The 16067-nt window shown below is 59.1% G+C and overlaps 1 protein-coding gene across 2 annotated transcripts in view; it reads left to right on the top strand.

Moving 5' to 3' along the window:
* Positions 1-6257: 6257 nt before the first annotated feature.
* Positions 6258-16067, top strand: part of IGFBP4 (insulin like growth factor binding protein 4) — a 28847-nt gene continuing 19037 nt past the window's right edge. For both annotated transcript variants that reach the window (XM_050934798.1, XM_050934799.1), the window contains exon 1: positions 6258-6778. In XM_050934798.1, the coding sequence (XP_050790755.1) occupies positions 6433-6778 (346 nt within the window). In that variant the 5' untranslated portion in view covers positions 6258-6432. The remainder of the gene's footprint in view (positions 6779-16067) is intronic.

The raw sequence follows: 16067 nt of genomic DNA on the forward strand, positions 1-16067 counted from the left end.
CCTTCGAATGGCAACTTTTGGGGACTGTTTGAATTGCTTGCAAAGTATGATACTGTCCTCAGCGAACTTTTACAGAGGATTAAGAAGGCAGAGACACATGTTCAGTACCTCAGTCCACAGATCCCAAACGAGCTGATTCAACTTGTTGCCAGTAACATTCAAGAGGCCAACATAGCGCAGCTTAAAAAAGCAAAATATTATTCAGTTATTTTGGACTGTACTCCCGACGTGTCACATGAAGAACAGATGTCTGTGGTGTTACGCTTTGTTGAATGCAACGGTGAAGATGGTGTCGATATTCGTGAAGCGTTTGTTGGTTTTCTTAATGTTCATGATACAACTGGCGAGGGCTTATTGGAAGCGTTTCTTGAAAAGGCAAACAACTTAGGAATAGACATTGCTGACATGAGAGGCCAAGCTTATATAATGGCGCAAATATGAGAGGAAAGAATAAAGGAGTTCAAGCCCGCATGCTAGAAATAAATGACCGTGCCTTGTATGTACCATGTGGAGCTCACACTTGGAATCTTGTGATCTCAGAGGTGGCAAAGTCATCGAAATATGCCGTTGACTTTTTCGGTCTGATTAACAGAATATACGTTATCTTTTCTTCTTCACCTTCACGTTGGGATATACTTCAAGAACATATGCCAATATCTGTTAAAGGGTTATCGGACACTCGTTGGGAGTCGAGAATTGATGCTGTGAAGCCATTGCGTTATCACCTTGAAGAATTATGCAATGCTTTGTCACCTTTGCGAGAATATGCGCTCGAAAAGAAAAATGGCAATACAGCAACAGAAGCCGGTGCGCTTTTAGACCATGTTACTACGTGGCCTTTTGTTCTGACTCTGTACATGTGGTACGATATACTATTTCACGTCAATAATACCAGCAAATTAATTCAGTCACCAGATGTGTCAATTGACGTACTGCAGGCAGAAGTCGGTGCTACAATGAAGTTTTTGGAAGACTATCGAAATACAGGATATAACTCTGTGGTCACAAATGCACGTGAAATAGCAGAGCATATGGGTATTGAGCAGGTGTTTCCAGAAACCAGGGTGCGACGTAAGAAGAGAATGTTTGATTACAAATGTGCTGATGATTCGAGTCGTCTCTACCGAAGAAAAATTCAAATCGCAGTTCTTTCTTGTTCTCCCTGATCAGGCCATATCTTCTGTTTCGTCGCGATTTGACCAACTCGTGGAGTGGTGTAAGTTGTCTGGATTTCTGTACAACGCTAAGAGCCTGAAGCAGTGTCACAGAGAAAATGAACTGGAGAATCACAGCAAAAATGTTGAAAGAAAAATGGGAGACATTGATGCCTACGAACTCATAATGGAATTGAATCGTTTTATTTATGTCATTGAGAAAGAGAGAGGACTTGTCACGGCAAACAATTTTTTAACGTACATATACAAGAACAGCCTTCAGGAGATATATCCGAATCTTTGCATTTGCATCAGAATTCTTCTGACCACACCAGTTACTGTCGCTGGTGCTGAAAGGAGCTTCAGCAGAATGAAACTGATCAAGAATATCCTGTGCTCAACCATGACAGATGACAGGCTTTCTGCGCTTGCAGTTATCTCAATCGAAAACAAGCTTGCCAGATCTCTGGACTATGACGCATTGATTAACCAATTTGCAGAGAACAAGGCTTGAAAGAAGCGCTTTGCGTAAATACGGAATACATGTACACTGTAGGCCTGTGTATACATAATATGAACCCTGTATATTGTATAAAATAAATACCGCATTCCAGTTTCTGCATTGTAAGGGGCCCCGGACACATGTTCGGAGGGGGCCAAGTTCTTTGTTGCTACGGCCCTGGATGCTGGATTAAACAACCCTGAGCTAAGAGGGGCCTGGGTCTCCACCTACAAATCTGGCCAGTTTCTGCTCCAGTTTCTTAACTAGCCACTAGGTGCCAGCAGCTTTCAACTTATCATCCTGCCTCCTGCTTCTCCGTCACCCTGCACATAGCACCAAGGGGCGGCGGGCATGGGGCCATAGTGGAGATATGGCCTGGAGTGCAGAGCCGGGGGGCACAGAGCCGGTGCTGCAGCTCCCAGCAGGGAGGGGAGCACAAGCCTGGGATTCGCACCTGGGCTGACCCTGGCTCTTGGCCTCCGGGCGCCAGCTGAGTGTTCGTTTCTTCCATTGCCCAGGCCCAGGCTGGGAGCGATGGTGCTTGGGAAAGAGACACTGGCCAGTGGCCCGTTCCTCCAGTGCTGAGATGGGAGACGTTCCCTGGCGCTGCAGGCCCTGAGGTGTAGGTTCCTGGGGGCACTGTTCCCCAAGTCAGTGCTGACCCCCAGGCCCTGCATCAGGATTTCCCTGGGCCGGGCGCTTCCCCCGCACGGAGAAGGGAGGGTCTGTGCTGGCAGACGCTGTCCCAAGCCGGTGGGCACTGGGGACGCTCTGCTGCTAGCTGGGCATTGGTTGGCAGAGCTGTAGAGTGCTGGGTGGGTTGGCAGAGGGAGGCTGTTAGCTCACGTGACCTGACCAAACCCCAGTGCGGGCATCTTCTTGCCCCTGCACAGTCAGTACTGGTTGGGATTCTCCTTCACTTTCTGTCCCAAATGGCTGCAGCGGAAGGGGGGTCCCTGTGATCTCAGTCTGGCTGCCAGCTTCCCCCAGCAAGCAGCTCCAAGCCCCTGTAGCCTGCGCTGATCTGGGGGAGGGACACAGAGCCAGGCCCCTGGTGTGCCACCTCCGCCCTGCTGAGCGCCCAGGAATGCAGGGAATCCTCTGCCTGGCAGGTGCCCAGTGCCCTGGGGCACGATGGACACGGAGAGTGGGGGAGTCAGGGCCCTGCACCCCTCTTCCTGTGAGTCACCGTGACTCTCATCCAGCCAGCAAACCACAATGTTCATTAGATGACAGGAACACAGGCCCACGCGGAGCGGGCAGGCACAGCCAGGACCCCTCAGTCAGGTCCTTCTGGGGGTTCAGGGAGCTTAGACCCCAGCCTGAGGTTCCCTGCTTTGCACCCCCCAGCCCAAGACTGAAAACAAACCCTCCCCCAGCATCTCTCCCCCCACTCCCCCAGCTCCTGCTCCCCTTTGTTCAGTCTCTAGGCAGGTGTCACGCTCAGGTTACAGCTCAGGGAGCTTCCTTCAAGGGAAGTCCCCCATCCCCCGTGTAACTCCCCTGCGACATTCCCAGGTCAAATCCGCCTGCTCCCTGCTCCGTCCACGGGGCAGCTCCCTGGGCTACTCAGCAGGCCACACCCGGGTCGTTGGCACCATGCTGGGCTGGGCAGGGAGCGGGGCCCAGGCCCGGCTGCTGGACACGGACAGGCCTCTCTGAGCCCAGAGATGGGGCCTATCTGCCATCGGTCCCCTGGGGGCAGCTCGCTTTGCTGCTCCTAGCGCTCCCCCTGCTTGTGGGGGGAGGCCTGGGAACCGGGGCGTGGAAGATGGGCCAGATGCCAAGATGAGGAATGACCAGACTGCAGGGTGCTCGGGGTGGGGGTTCTCAGCGGGTGGGGAAGGTAGGGGCTCCCTCGCCATCTGTGCCACCCACAGGTGCCTCACCCCTCGTTCCTGGGCAGCCCCCACCCCTCATGCAGGCCTGTTCTGTTGCTCTAAGCTTCCCCCAGCAATTGGAATGGGACGTGGGGCTGCAGAGGGCTGGGGGGCACAAAGGGGGCGGCTGTGCTCTGTGATCTCCGTCAGCACTGGCACAATCACAGGGCTGTTGAAAATGCTGATAGTTTCCGACTCTCCTGACTGCGAAGAAACCCAGAGCTGGGCTGAGCCTGCCCCAGACTGGCTGCCAGGTCCCGCCTCCCTCCCTGAAATGGGTCCATGCAGCACTCCGGCCAGATTGGGCCAGAGAAGCTTCATTTTGCTTCTCAGGAAGCTTCATTCCACCGGAATAAACAGGAGCAGCTGGCCTAATCCCCGGGGGCACCGCTTCCAGAGGGAGCGGGGAGGGACAGCACCCGGCATCAGGAGACAGCCCTTGGCCCGGTATCCCTGCTCTGCTCTCACAGGGAACCTCTCGCCCTGTATAGGCCAAGAATGAAGTCAGTCTTGGCCCAGTGTCTGCTCCGAGCTCAGACTCAATTTAGAGATGAGGGGAATTTGGTTTATCTTTAGCCCTGCCCAGCTGCTGGACAGGAGCAGATGTTGGGGCCCTGTGACCTGGGGTTTGTTGGAGGAGAAATCAGTGATGCAGAGGCTGGGATATGCTTAGTGTCACTGGTTTTGTTTACAGATATGCACCCATCTCTGAACAGAGGTGGTTACAAACAGCATGCAGGGAATTCCTGTCCTCCAGGAATCTCAGCCCAACGCCAGTGTCTGATTCCCAAGGAGCGTCTCTGCCTCCAGTATTGACTGTTATTAGCAAGATGAGGGCAAAGAGCAAACTCTCCTGCTACTCACCACAGCTCCCCCAACAAAGAACCCACAAGAACCAAACAATGCTACCAGCAACACTGCATTTCTTCAATGGCTAAAAACTTGCTCGCACACCGAGAAAAAGAACTTGAAAGACTATGTGTAACAGCACCACCTGGTGATCCCTGCCGTAACGATATATCGTTATCCTGGGCTGGGTTATGGGAGCTAGTCTCCAGGCTGAGCACCTGGATTTGAAGCTCTGCCTGGGAGTGGGCCATGGCTCCGTGGCCAGGGGCAAGCAGAGCAGGGGGGCGTGTGCATGTGTCTGGGGGCACAGCAGGCAGTGACTCGCCTCTGGACCCCAGAGAGCAGGTCCCCGCTCTGGTCACAGGCAAAGCGACACTGGTGGAGCTCTGTTTTACTGAGTCACCTCAGACACTTTGCAAAACCCTTCCTGATTCCTGACTCCACTTGAAGAGAGGGGGCAGGGGGCTGCGAGTCAGGAGTGAGGGGCACCGGCAGACCTGGGTGCAGAGCTCAGGGCTGATAGCAGGGGGCTGCGAGTTGGGAGTGAGGGGCACCAGCAGAGTTGCAGGGGGGAGGTCAGTGCTGGGATAGCAGGGGGTTGCAGGTCGGGAGTGAGGGGCACTGGAAAGGCTAGGGGGAGCCCAGGCTGGGCTAGCAGGGGGCTATGGGTCGGGAGTGAGAGGCACTGGCAGGACTGGGGGGAGCCCACGGCTGGACTAGCAGGGGGCTGCGGGTTGGGAGTGAGGGTCACCAGCAGAGCTGTGGGGGGAGCTCAGGGCTGATAGCAGGGGGCTGCGAGTTGGGAGTGAGGGGCACTAGCAGAGTTGCAGGGGGGAGGTCAGTGCTGGGATAGCGGGGGGTTGCAGGTCAGGAGTGAGGGGCACTGGAAAGGCTAGGGGGAGCCCAGGCTGGGCTAGCAGGGGGCTGCGGGTCAGGAGTGAGAGGCACCAGCAGGACTGGGGGGAGCCCAGAGCTGGGCTAGCAGGGGCTGCGGGTCGGGAGTGAGGGTCACCAGCAGAGCTGTGGGGAGGGGGGGAGCCCAGGGCTGGGCTAGCAGGGGGCTGTGAGTCGGGAGCGAGGGGCACCGGCAGAGCTGGAGGGAGTCGGAGCCCAGGGCTGGGCTAGCAGGGGCTGCGAGTCGGGAGTGAGGGGCTCTGGCAGAGCTGGGTGGAGCCCAGGCTAGGACAGCAGCGGGCTGCGACTCGGGAGTGAGGGTCACCAGCAGAGCTGTGGGGGGCGGGGAGCCCAGGGCTGGGCTAGCAGGGGGCTGTGAGTCGGGAGCGAGGGGCACTGGCAGAGCTGGAGGGAGTCGGAGCCCAGGGCTGGGCTAGCAGGGGGCTGCGAGTCGGGAGTGAGGGTCACCGGCAGAGCTGTGGGGGGCGGGGAGTCCAGGGCTGGGACAGCAGGGGGCTGTGAGTCCGGAGTGAGGGGCACCAGCAGAGTTGGGGGTGGGTAGCCCAGGGCTGGGCTAGCAGGGGGCTGCGAGTCGGGAGTGAGGGTCACCAGCAGAGCTGTGGGGTGGGGGGAGCCCAGGGCTGGGCTAGCAGGGGGCTGTGAGTCGGGAGTGAGGGGCACCGGCAGAGCTGGGGGTGGGGAGCTCAGGACGGGAATGGCAGGAGCTGGGGATCAGAGCTGCAGCTTCTCTCTGGAGCCTGGGCCCCTCCCAGCCCCTCCCTGGGGGCTCAGAGCAGCCCCTTGCCGCTGTCTCTGGGCTGCTTCCAGCCCTGGGTGTTCTCTGCCCCGGGCACTGGGCTGGCCCGGTGGGGAGGGACTGGCCTGGTGACAGCTCCGGCAGGCGGGGAGCCGGGGGAGTGGCTAGGGGCCGGTATAAAGTCCAGAGCCTCCCGGCTTGCACAGGCAGTGCGAGTCTGGATGGCTGCTGGCCAGGCTGAGGGCGGGCTGTGAAGCCCTCTCCTCTCCGCAAGTCCAGGAGGCCACCCGGCTGGGACCCTGCTGCCTTCCTTGGCCTGCGCGCTTCCTCTCCCTCCTGCCCTGGGCTGGCTGGTCCATTATTTGCCATAGTGCCCAGTCCATACGCCCGCCCGCCATGTCCTCAGGCGGCCTGTCCGCGGTGCTGCTGCTGGCCACCATGGGCCTGTGTGTCAGCGACGAAGCCATCCACTGCCCGCCCTGCTCGGAGGAGAAGTTGAGCCGCTGCAAGGCGCCGGTGGGCTGCGAGGAGCTGGTGCGAGAGCCGGGCTGTGGGTGCTGTGCCACCTGTGCCCTGAGCAAGGGGACGCCCTGCGGGGTTTACACTGCTCGCTGCGGCTCCGGGCTGCGCTGCTACCCGCCCCGGGGGGTGGAGAAACCCCTGCACACGCTGATGCACGGACAGGGTGTCTGCACTGAACTGGCTGAGATCGAGGCCCTGCAAGAGAGCCTCCAGCCAGCAGGTAAGGGGGCTGGGCCTGTGAGGGAGTGGGGGGGAGCATGGGAAGGGAACCCCTGATGGGTCAAAGCCCCACAGGCTGGCACCGAGGGGCAGGTATGTGTGGGAGGGGAGAGGTTGGCTGGTCTGCGCCTGGGCATCGCCGTGGCAGGAACTCGCTCTCTGGCATCACTGCCCAGGGGTGCTGCAGGGAGGGGAGCTGTACCTAAGGCTGGTCCTTTAACACCCACCTGTGCAGAGGTGCCCCCCCAACTGCACCAGCGATGGGGGCATGGCAGCCGGAAGGGGCCACTGTGGGACTATGCTAATGGCCAGACTCAGCTGAAAGGCAAAGCGGGATGGTTTGGGAGGGAAGGGGTTAATGCCAGTGGCCGGTGCTCAGGAGGGGGCAGTTCTCTGGGTACGCTGGGCACAAAGGGGGACTCAGAGGAGCCCGGCAGATCCCCTGCGCCATCCCAGGGGGGCAGAGCTGGGCTGGTTCCCTGCAACAACCGGCATGAGGATCCCGGCACCTAATGTCCAGCTTGCCCAGCCCATGCCAGGTGCCCGCATTTCCCCCAGTGCCAGCCGTGGCCGGTTCCTTGCCAGGTGAGGAAACCCACTGATTCCCTTGCCTGTCCTTGCCCTCCCCACGGTGCCAGAGTCCGGCCAAGAGGCGGAGCGAATTAACTGGCCCAGCACCGGCCGAGTGCAGCCTGGGCTACGGGCTGTGGGGGCTCCAGGGCTCTGAGCCAGCCCTGTGCCTTGAGCCGGGGGTGCTCCAGGAACGAGACAGCCCCAGGCTGCCTTAGCTTTCCCCATCCATCGCCACAGGGTCAGATTTGCATCCTCTGGCCCTGCCACGGCCCCTCAGACTCCACCTCCTTCCCCAGCGACACACCGGGGGGGGGGGTGTAAGAGACGGGGGCTGTGTCATGCAGCTGGCCGAGACCCTGTTCCTCGGGGCACCCCGTGTTCTCATACCCCTCTCCCCAGGGCAGGCGCTCGGCAGGTCGGCTGGGGGTTACAGATCAGAGGAGCCCATTAAGTTCGTTCCCCTTACTCAGACGGACACGCTCCCTCCTCTGGTTCCCTGGCGCCCCCACCCCTGTGCCCCCTTCCTCTGCTGGGCCACCCAGCACCACCCAGCAGCTCGGGCACAAAGAGCCTCCAGGCACAGGCTGCCCTCTGGAACCCGGGTCTGGCCTTGGCCCTGGGGCTGGGAGTCAGGGAGGGGCTGACACCTGGTCCCCACCCCAGCCAAGAGCCTGGGAGTGAAGGACGGACCCCGGCAGCTCGGGCTAGGGACAGCTGCAGGGTGGCACCCAGGGTGAGTGGAATAGAAATATCGGGCATCCACCCACCCATCCGGCCATCCATCCACCCATCCATCTGTCCACCCGTCTATCCATCCATTCGTCTGTCCATCCACCCTTCCGTCCGTCTGTCCATCCACCCGTCTATCCATCCACCCATCTGTCCATCCACCCATCCATCCGTCCACCCGTCTATCCATCCACCCATCTGTCCATCCACCCATCCATCCGTCCACCCGTCTATCCATCCACCCATTTGTCCATCCACCCATCCATCCGTCCACCCGTCTATCCATCCACCCACCTGTCCATCCACCCACCCATCCGGCCATCCATCCACCCATCCATCTGTCCACCTGTCTATCCATCCATTCGTCTGTCCATCCACCCTTCCGTCCGTCCGTCCATCCACCCGTCTGTCTATCAACCCTTTCGTCTGTCCGTCCATCCACCCGTCTGTCCATCCACCTGTCTATCCATCCACCCGTCTGTCCGTCAACCTCTCTGTCCACCCACTCATCTGGCCGTCCGTCCACCCGTCTATCCATCCACCCATCCATCCGTCCACCCGTCTATCCATCCACCCATCTGTCCATCCACCCACCCATCCAGCCATCCATCCACCCATCCATCTGTCCACCCGTCTATCCATCCATTCGTCTGTCCATCCACCCTTCCGTCCGTCCGTCCATTCACCCGTCTGTCTGTCAACCCGTTCGTCCATCCGTCCACCCACCCATCCGGCCATCCATCCACCCATCCATCTGTCCACCCGTCTATCCATCCATTCGTCTGTCCATCCACCCACCCATCCGTCCGTCCATCCACCTGTCTGTCCGTCCACCTGTCTGTCCACCCACCCATCCGGCCTGCCATCCACCCGTCTATCCATCCACCATCCATCCGTCCACCCGTCTATCCATCCACCCATCTGTCCATCCACCCACCCATCCAGCCATCCATCCACCCATCCATCTGTCCACCCGTCTATCCATCCATTCGTCTGTCCATCCACCCTTCCGTCCGTCCGTCCATCCACCCGTCTGTCTATCAACCCGTTCGTCTGTCCGTCCATCCACGCATCCGTCCGTCCATCCACCCGTCTGTCCATCCACCCGTCTGTCCACCCACCCATCTGGCCGTCCGTCCACCCGTCTATCCATGCACCCATCCATCCGTCCACCCGTCTATCCATCCACCCATCTGTCCATCCACCCACCCATCCAGCCATCCATCCACCCATCCATCTGTCCACCCGTCTATCCATCCATTCGTCTGTCCATCCACCCGTCCGTCTGTCCATCCATCCACCCGTCTGTCTATCAACCCGTTTGTCTGTCCGTCCATGCACGCATCCGTCCGTCCATCCACCCGTCTGTCCATCCACCCGTCTGTCCACCCACCCATCTGGCCGTCCGTCCACCCGTCTATCCATGCACCCATCCATCCGTCCACCCGTCTATCCATCCACCCATCTGTCCATCCACCCACCCATCCAGCCATCCATCCACCCATCCATCTGTCCACCCGTCTATCCATCCATTCGTCTGTCCATCCACCCGTCCGTCTGTCCATCCATCCACCCGTCTGTCTATCAACCCGTTCGTCTGTCCGTCCATCCACGCATCCGTCCGTCCATCCACCCGTCTGTCCGTCCACCCGTCTATCCATCCACCCGTCTGTCCGTCCACCTGTCTGTCCACCCACCCATCTGGCCGGCCGTCCACCCGTCTATCCATCCACCCATCCATCCGTCCACCCGTCTATCCATCCACCCATCTGTCCATCCACCCACCCATCCGTCCATCCATCCACCTGTCTGTCCGTCCACCTGTCTGTCCACCCACCCATCCGGCCGTCCGTCCACCCGTCTATCCATCCACCCATCTGTCCATCCACCCACCCTTCCGTCCATCCATCCACCCATCCATCTCTCCACCCGTCTATCCATCCATTCGTCCATCCATCCACCTGTCCGTCCGTCCATGGGCTGCTCCTCCAGGCATTCTGTCTCTGCTGCCTCCTCCCCCTCCTGTACTGTCCCCTCTCTCTTCCGCTCCAGTGGACTTGGGCTGGGGACACCGGGGTCCCTCGGGGGGCCGGCTATGTCGGGGCAGTGGTGCCCTGGGGCATCCTACTGGAGGCTGGGCTGGGAACGATCCCCAGGCCTTACCCTGCTGCATGCGGCTCTGGCTGGGCCAGGCTGCAGAGGCCTTGGGAGGATTTCCCGAAGGGACCCGCGAGAGCTCGGCAGGTGCCCAGTTCCCATTGCACCCAGGCACCAAACCCTCTTATGCATCTTTGGAAAATCCCTCCCTTGATGCTTGTCCCACTGGTGACCTGGACTCCAATGCCAGTGTGACCAACTGGGAATGTTCTTAATGGTTGCTCTGAATACTGTGTTGGTGCCTCAGTGTCCCCATGGCAGTTCTTAAGTATCTGGGTGGTGGGATAAGGGTGTGTGATTGCTGCAGAGCAAAGGGCCAGTGCACCTAAATGCCTGGCACTCTGTCTCCTAGCAACTGATGGCCTGGGCCCCTCCTCTGCAAAGGTGCCAGCTGAAGGTGTTGGAGACAAAGGGATCAGGTGACCTCCTGGCCCGGGAAAGGGCTGAGCATAGAGGAGGGGCGGGAGGGGTTGTTAGTCTGGAGCTGGCTGGGGACGAGGAGTGAGGGCAGACGTGGGGTCTGGCTCACTGCCCCCCAGAATGGACCCGGCTGAGGGGTCCGGTTTGCGGTACCTACAAATTCTGTTTTAGACCATGATCCTGCCATCTAATAAACCTCTGTGTTACTGGCTGGCTGAGAGTCACGTCTGACTGCAAAGTGGGGGTGCAGGACCCGGTGGTTTCCCCAGGACCCCGCTGGGGTGGACTCGCTGTGGGAAGCGCACGGAGGGGCAGAGGATGCTGAATGCTCCAAGGAGAGACCCAGGAGGTGAAGACGTGGGAGCTTCTTGCCCTGAACAAGTCTGCTCCAAGGGAGAGGAGGCTCCCCAAAGTACTGCCTGGCTTGGTGGGAAGCAGTTCCAGAGCATCGCCTGGGGCCTCCGTGACAGCCAGCTCTTTCCCACGACTCTGCCCTGCCTGTTCCAGCCCCCCGCTCCTCCTCCGACACCATGGCATTGGCACTCCCTGCCCAGCGAGCCCCTGGCCTCTGCCCTGCCTGGCTGCTGGAGGGTGGGAGTCGGGTGCAGGGGCGCGGGAGTGATGGTTGCTAGGAAGCCTGCAGGGCCGATGGCGTGTTCAGCTGTTGTCATCTGTCCAGCCCCCGCCCTGGGGCCAGGCTTTGCCCTGCATAATTCAGAATCCCCCCCCACCAAGTCTTTAGAAAACAGCCTTGCACTGTCCCCCGTCTCCTCCAGCATCGCAGGCTCTGGCTGTGGGGAGAGGCCAGGACGTGGGACCGGGGATCTCCAGCCAGCTCCGCGGGTCTCCGGATGAGTCTGGGCATGGAGAGCAGGTGCACTGTTCCCCGGGGAGCGCGCCGAAGCTGGACCCGCCTGGGCTCAGGGCAGCCCCATCAGCACAGTGCAGGTCACGGGACAGTTGGGATCCTTCCGCTGCCCTCCTCTAAGCCCAACCTTCTCCCGGTCATATTGCCTTTGCCACCAGCTTCCCTTCTCTCTCCCAGTGAGCTCACACCCTCTGGTCGGCATCCCCGAGGCAACCTGGGCCACTGGTAGGTGGCCCCTGGCCAGCTTGTGACTGGTCTGGCCAGCTTTTCTAGTGCCCTGCTGGTCGCCACTCTGAAGCCGTTTGCTGTGCCCACGTGTGGCCATGTGCATAGTGATCTTAACTACTGGCCATGCCCGTCATGGCTGGGAGTGTGCAGAGGCCACCTGGCCACATGCATGCGGCATGGGTGCCAGGACGGATGCCAGCCAATGGGGAAGCGGTGCCCTCATCCCACCTCCAAATGTCCCATGTAACTTTCTGAGAGCTGAGACCCTTCCTGGACCTGGCCTCAAATTGGCCCGGCCTGGAATCTGGACCTGCCCACAGACTGGCTGGTTCTTGTGTGCCTCAGAGGTGGCAACCCTGCCCATTGTGTAGAGCTCAGGGCTGAGGGGCAGTAGAGGGGCTCTTAGGTTCTGTTACTGACTCGGAAGAACTGTGGCAAGTTCCTGATTCTCCCTGTGCCCCAGGTCCCAACCTGTAACATGGGTGTAGCAGGCGCTAGACTGGGCTTGTGTCACCAGTGGCCTCTACTGGCTAGAGTAAGAACTGCTCACCTGTGTGTCACATGCCCAGTACCGACAGCAAGCGTGGTTGTTATTCATTATCCGTATTACTGCCGTGCCTATGGGCCCTAGGCACAGACCACAACCCCTCTGCGCTAGGGGCTGTACAAGCATAGTCCAAAGAGCTGACAAGCTCCGGAAAGAGAAACCAGCTGGCTACAGCCAGACCAATGGGGGAGTCCCAGGGTGTGAGCCAATGTTATGGGACTAGATGAGCCAGCCACAGGGCGGGCGCCGGGGAAGCACGTGCAGCAGGAAGAAGGCAGTGGGTGGAAGGAAGGTTGTTATGTGGCAGGGAGCGGGTGCCGTTGGAGCTGGATGAGATGAGCGTACGTTACTCCCCCTGTGCTTTATTGCCAGGGGGATCTCTGGGAATTTGGTGACGTTTCCTGCCTGCACTGGGGACCCCTGGACTTTCTGTGAGAACTGAGCAGCCCACAAGCTGTAGTCAATAGCAGGTGTCAGCACCGCTCGACTGAGATCCCAGGGGCAAAGCCCCCTGTTGAGGCTGCAGGCTGGGAGGGGGGGCACCGGGGCAGCTGGTGGCACCCCGGAAGGGGGGATGGCGGGTGGCTGGGGAGACGGGTGGCCTGGGTGGGTTCAGGGAAATTGAGGGCCATGGCGAGGGAGGTTGAAGTGCTCAGCCTGGCTCTGCAGAGCGTCCCGCTGAGCCGCTGCTTGTGTCCTCAGGCAGACGTGACCGGGGAGATGTTAATGTGTAGCTAGGACAGTAAACATGGGTCCCTAGTACCAGGAATTGCGCATCCCAGGAACAGGTTTTTCCCCTGAAATCCCTGGCAGGGGCGGAGGGAGGGGGGTTGGATTGCTTTTGAGATGGTAGCCCAGGCCTGGCAATCTTTGCCCTTGACCACAGGGCCTGCGGTGTGACGGGCCGGCGCCTGCTGGAGCTGCACCCCTTGCTAGGGGAGCAGACGGCTCCTCCGCTGCCCTGTCCCCGCCCTGATGTGCAGAGGAGGCCCTGCCGTTCTGAGTCGGGGGTGGGAAACACGGCTGCCTGCCCCGGGCTTGACAGCTCATCAGTGGGGCTGAGGGAGCCCCCAGCCCTGCCCCACAGTAGCACCACCCCAGCTGTCAATGGAGCAGTGTTGAGAGGCAGCTCTTGCAGCTGGGCGGCTGAGCACCAGCCAATGGGCAAGGAAGGAAATGCAGCGGGGGGCACATGACCCTTCCCACCCACGCTGCCCTCCCCCTCAGGTCCCGACTCCCCTGGGCTTTGCTGCACTTCAGGATCCGGGCCCCCGAGTTGGAGGTTCAGGCCTGGTAAAGGGAAGCCAGGCACAGCTCCCCAAGGGAGTGGCTCATCTCTGGTGGAATCGCTCAGCCCAGCCTGGGAGGGGGAGAAAAGCCAGTGGGACACTTGCTTTGACTGGTACCTCCACTTGGGCTGCCCCAGGGGGAGCTCACTGGCCCCCCTAGACTCCCTCCGGAAGGCTCCAGGGGTCAGTGGGGCAGGAGGGGGCTGTGAACGGGTGCCACATGATGAGGCCCTGTGTGGGGCTGGGCCTGGCTCGCGATTGTCCTCCCGCTCTCGGGGCTGTGTTTGCGGACGAGATTGGTGGCTGATAACCAGGTGGCTCCCAGCAAAACAAATACAGAGATGTAGCCAGGCGGGTGTGTGCCTGCCCAACAGAGCCCTGGGGACGCGGGATGGGCTGGGAGAACATACGCCCACCCACCCGGACCCCGACGGGAGCCTGGCTGGAACTGGGGCAAAGAGGAAGGGAAACCAAGAGGAATCAGCTGGCTGCAGGGTTCAGTGTCCCTGGGAACCCCACAAATTCACTGTTCCATCCCATGAAAACGACATTGCAAACTCTTCTGGGGAGGAGCGGAACTGGATTAAGAGAGGCACAACAGGCCTATGGGCCCTGGCTTCTCGCCTTATATCATGAGATTGGAATATCAGCTTTTAAAAACCAAATGAAAAACAAATGCTCCTGGCTCTCATGGATGACAGAAAAGCTTGAAAATATGACCAGAGCGTAACTGGTGTCTGCCTGAGGGCCTGGAACAAGAGCTCAAAGGAGTGCGATCCCATTCCACTTAACTCAGAAACCTGTTGCCTCTCCAGAAAGGAGAAGGGTGACAACTTGGGGGAGGGCCATGGCTTGGGGCGGGCCCATGGGATGTGTGTTTAGGGTTCTGGATTGGCTTAATTTGGTGACGGAGGAGGATCCCTGTCTGTGCTGGAGGCACTTGGGAAATAAAAATCCAGTCAGGTTTGGATTTGAAAAGATGCACCAGGCAGCTAAAATCTCAAATTTGGCTTCTTTCAACCAACAGCCGGGGCTTCTCCAAAAGCAGCCCCTGGCTGGGTTTGCTCAGCTGCCGGCATGAGAATGATTAAACCCAGCTGCAAGGCCAGGCCATGGCACCCCAGGGACTCCTGAGCCGTTTTCAGGAAGTGCAGGTAATTAACCCTATTTCTGCTGCTACCCCCAATTACCAGGCAGGCTTCAGAAATCATGACATTGAAACATAAATAAATAAAAGTCGGGTTCTTTTATTCGCTGTCTGGGTTGTGAGCCTTTAGGGTTAGTGGCTTTAATCGTTTCTCCACAGTCACAAGAGCTAGCAACTTACTGGGTTTCTTTAACGACAGCCAAGATTCTCCTCTGATCACAGGGCTCCAGGAGCTGGGAATATCATGACACTTGCCATAAGCCTGAGAGTTTGCAACATGGCTGCATTAAGCTAGCGGTGCAAAGTCCGTATGGAGCCAAAGAACGTTTGGTTTGTCAGAGCACAGGAACTGCTGGACTGCACCAGATCCGAGCTCCATCCAGTCCAGTGTCCCATCTCTCTGCCAGTGGGCACCACCAGATGTCTCAGAGGAAGGTGTCAGAACCCCATGGTCAGCATAGGTGGGCTAATCTACTTCTGCCACGTTAGCTGTCATCCTGATCTCTAATAGAGAGAAGTTTAAACCTTGCAGTAGAAGGCTAAATCTCCCTTCCCAAATGGGTTGTCATTAAAGAGAAGTCTGGGTGTTCTTGTTATCCAGATGTCTAGCTCCTTGAATCGTGCAAAATTCTTGGCCCCTGCGACTTCCTGTGGCAATGAGTTCCACTGTCTAATTCTGTGGGTTTCTGTCTCGTAGCATCCAGCAGCAGTTGCTGCTCTTGAGCGTGTGTGTGGCATTCAGGAAACGGCAAAGGAGGTGCCCCCCCCAACTCTTGGCCACTAGTTAGTAATGATTTAGTGTTGGATAAATCTGTCGGGGGAAATCTGACCCTGTGGGAGCTCCATATATGTTGTGTGGCTGCTACGGACATGGTGGGGGATGGAACCTCTTTCCCCCCGCTCCACAGGGCCACGTGGGCACCAATGAACATGCCAGCCCCTTGGTAGCCGCCTGATCTGCATATGGTTCCCATGGCACCTTGCTCCCCGCTGTGTCTTTCGGTTTTTCCAGCTGCTTTAATTTAAATCTAGCTTGTCTCCACGCTGGCAGAGCCCCCGCCCCCCATGGTGTGGCGGGGGAGCCGGGATCATGCTGGCGACGGGCCATGTGCGGCTGGTTTTAAGTTTGTTTATGGGACAGGCTAAAAATAGCAGCTAGGCAGAATGGAGATAGCAGCCAGCTGGGTGAGCCTGACAAAGGGCACAGGACCAGCCCAGCTTGGTCTGGTCGTTTCTGCCGGGGATGTGCAGCGTGGATCCTGCTTCCTGCTCTTCTCGCGTCGGGGGCATCCCAAGTCTGAAATCTGAAGCTCTCCAGCAGCCGAGGCTCTG

Source organism: Gopherus flavomarginatus, chromosome 25 (assembly GCF_025201925.1).
Source record: "Gopherus flavomarginatus isolate rGopFla2 chromosome 25, rGopFla2.mat.asm, whole genome shotgun sequence".
Lineage (NCBI taxonomy): Eukaryota > Metazoa > Chordata > Testudines > Testudinidae > Gopherus > Gopherus flavomarginatus.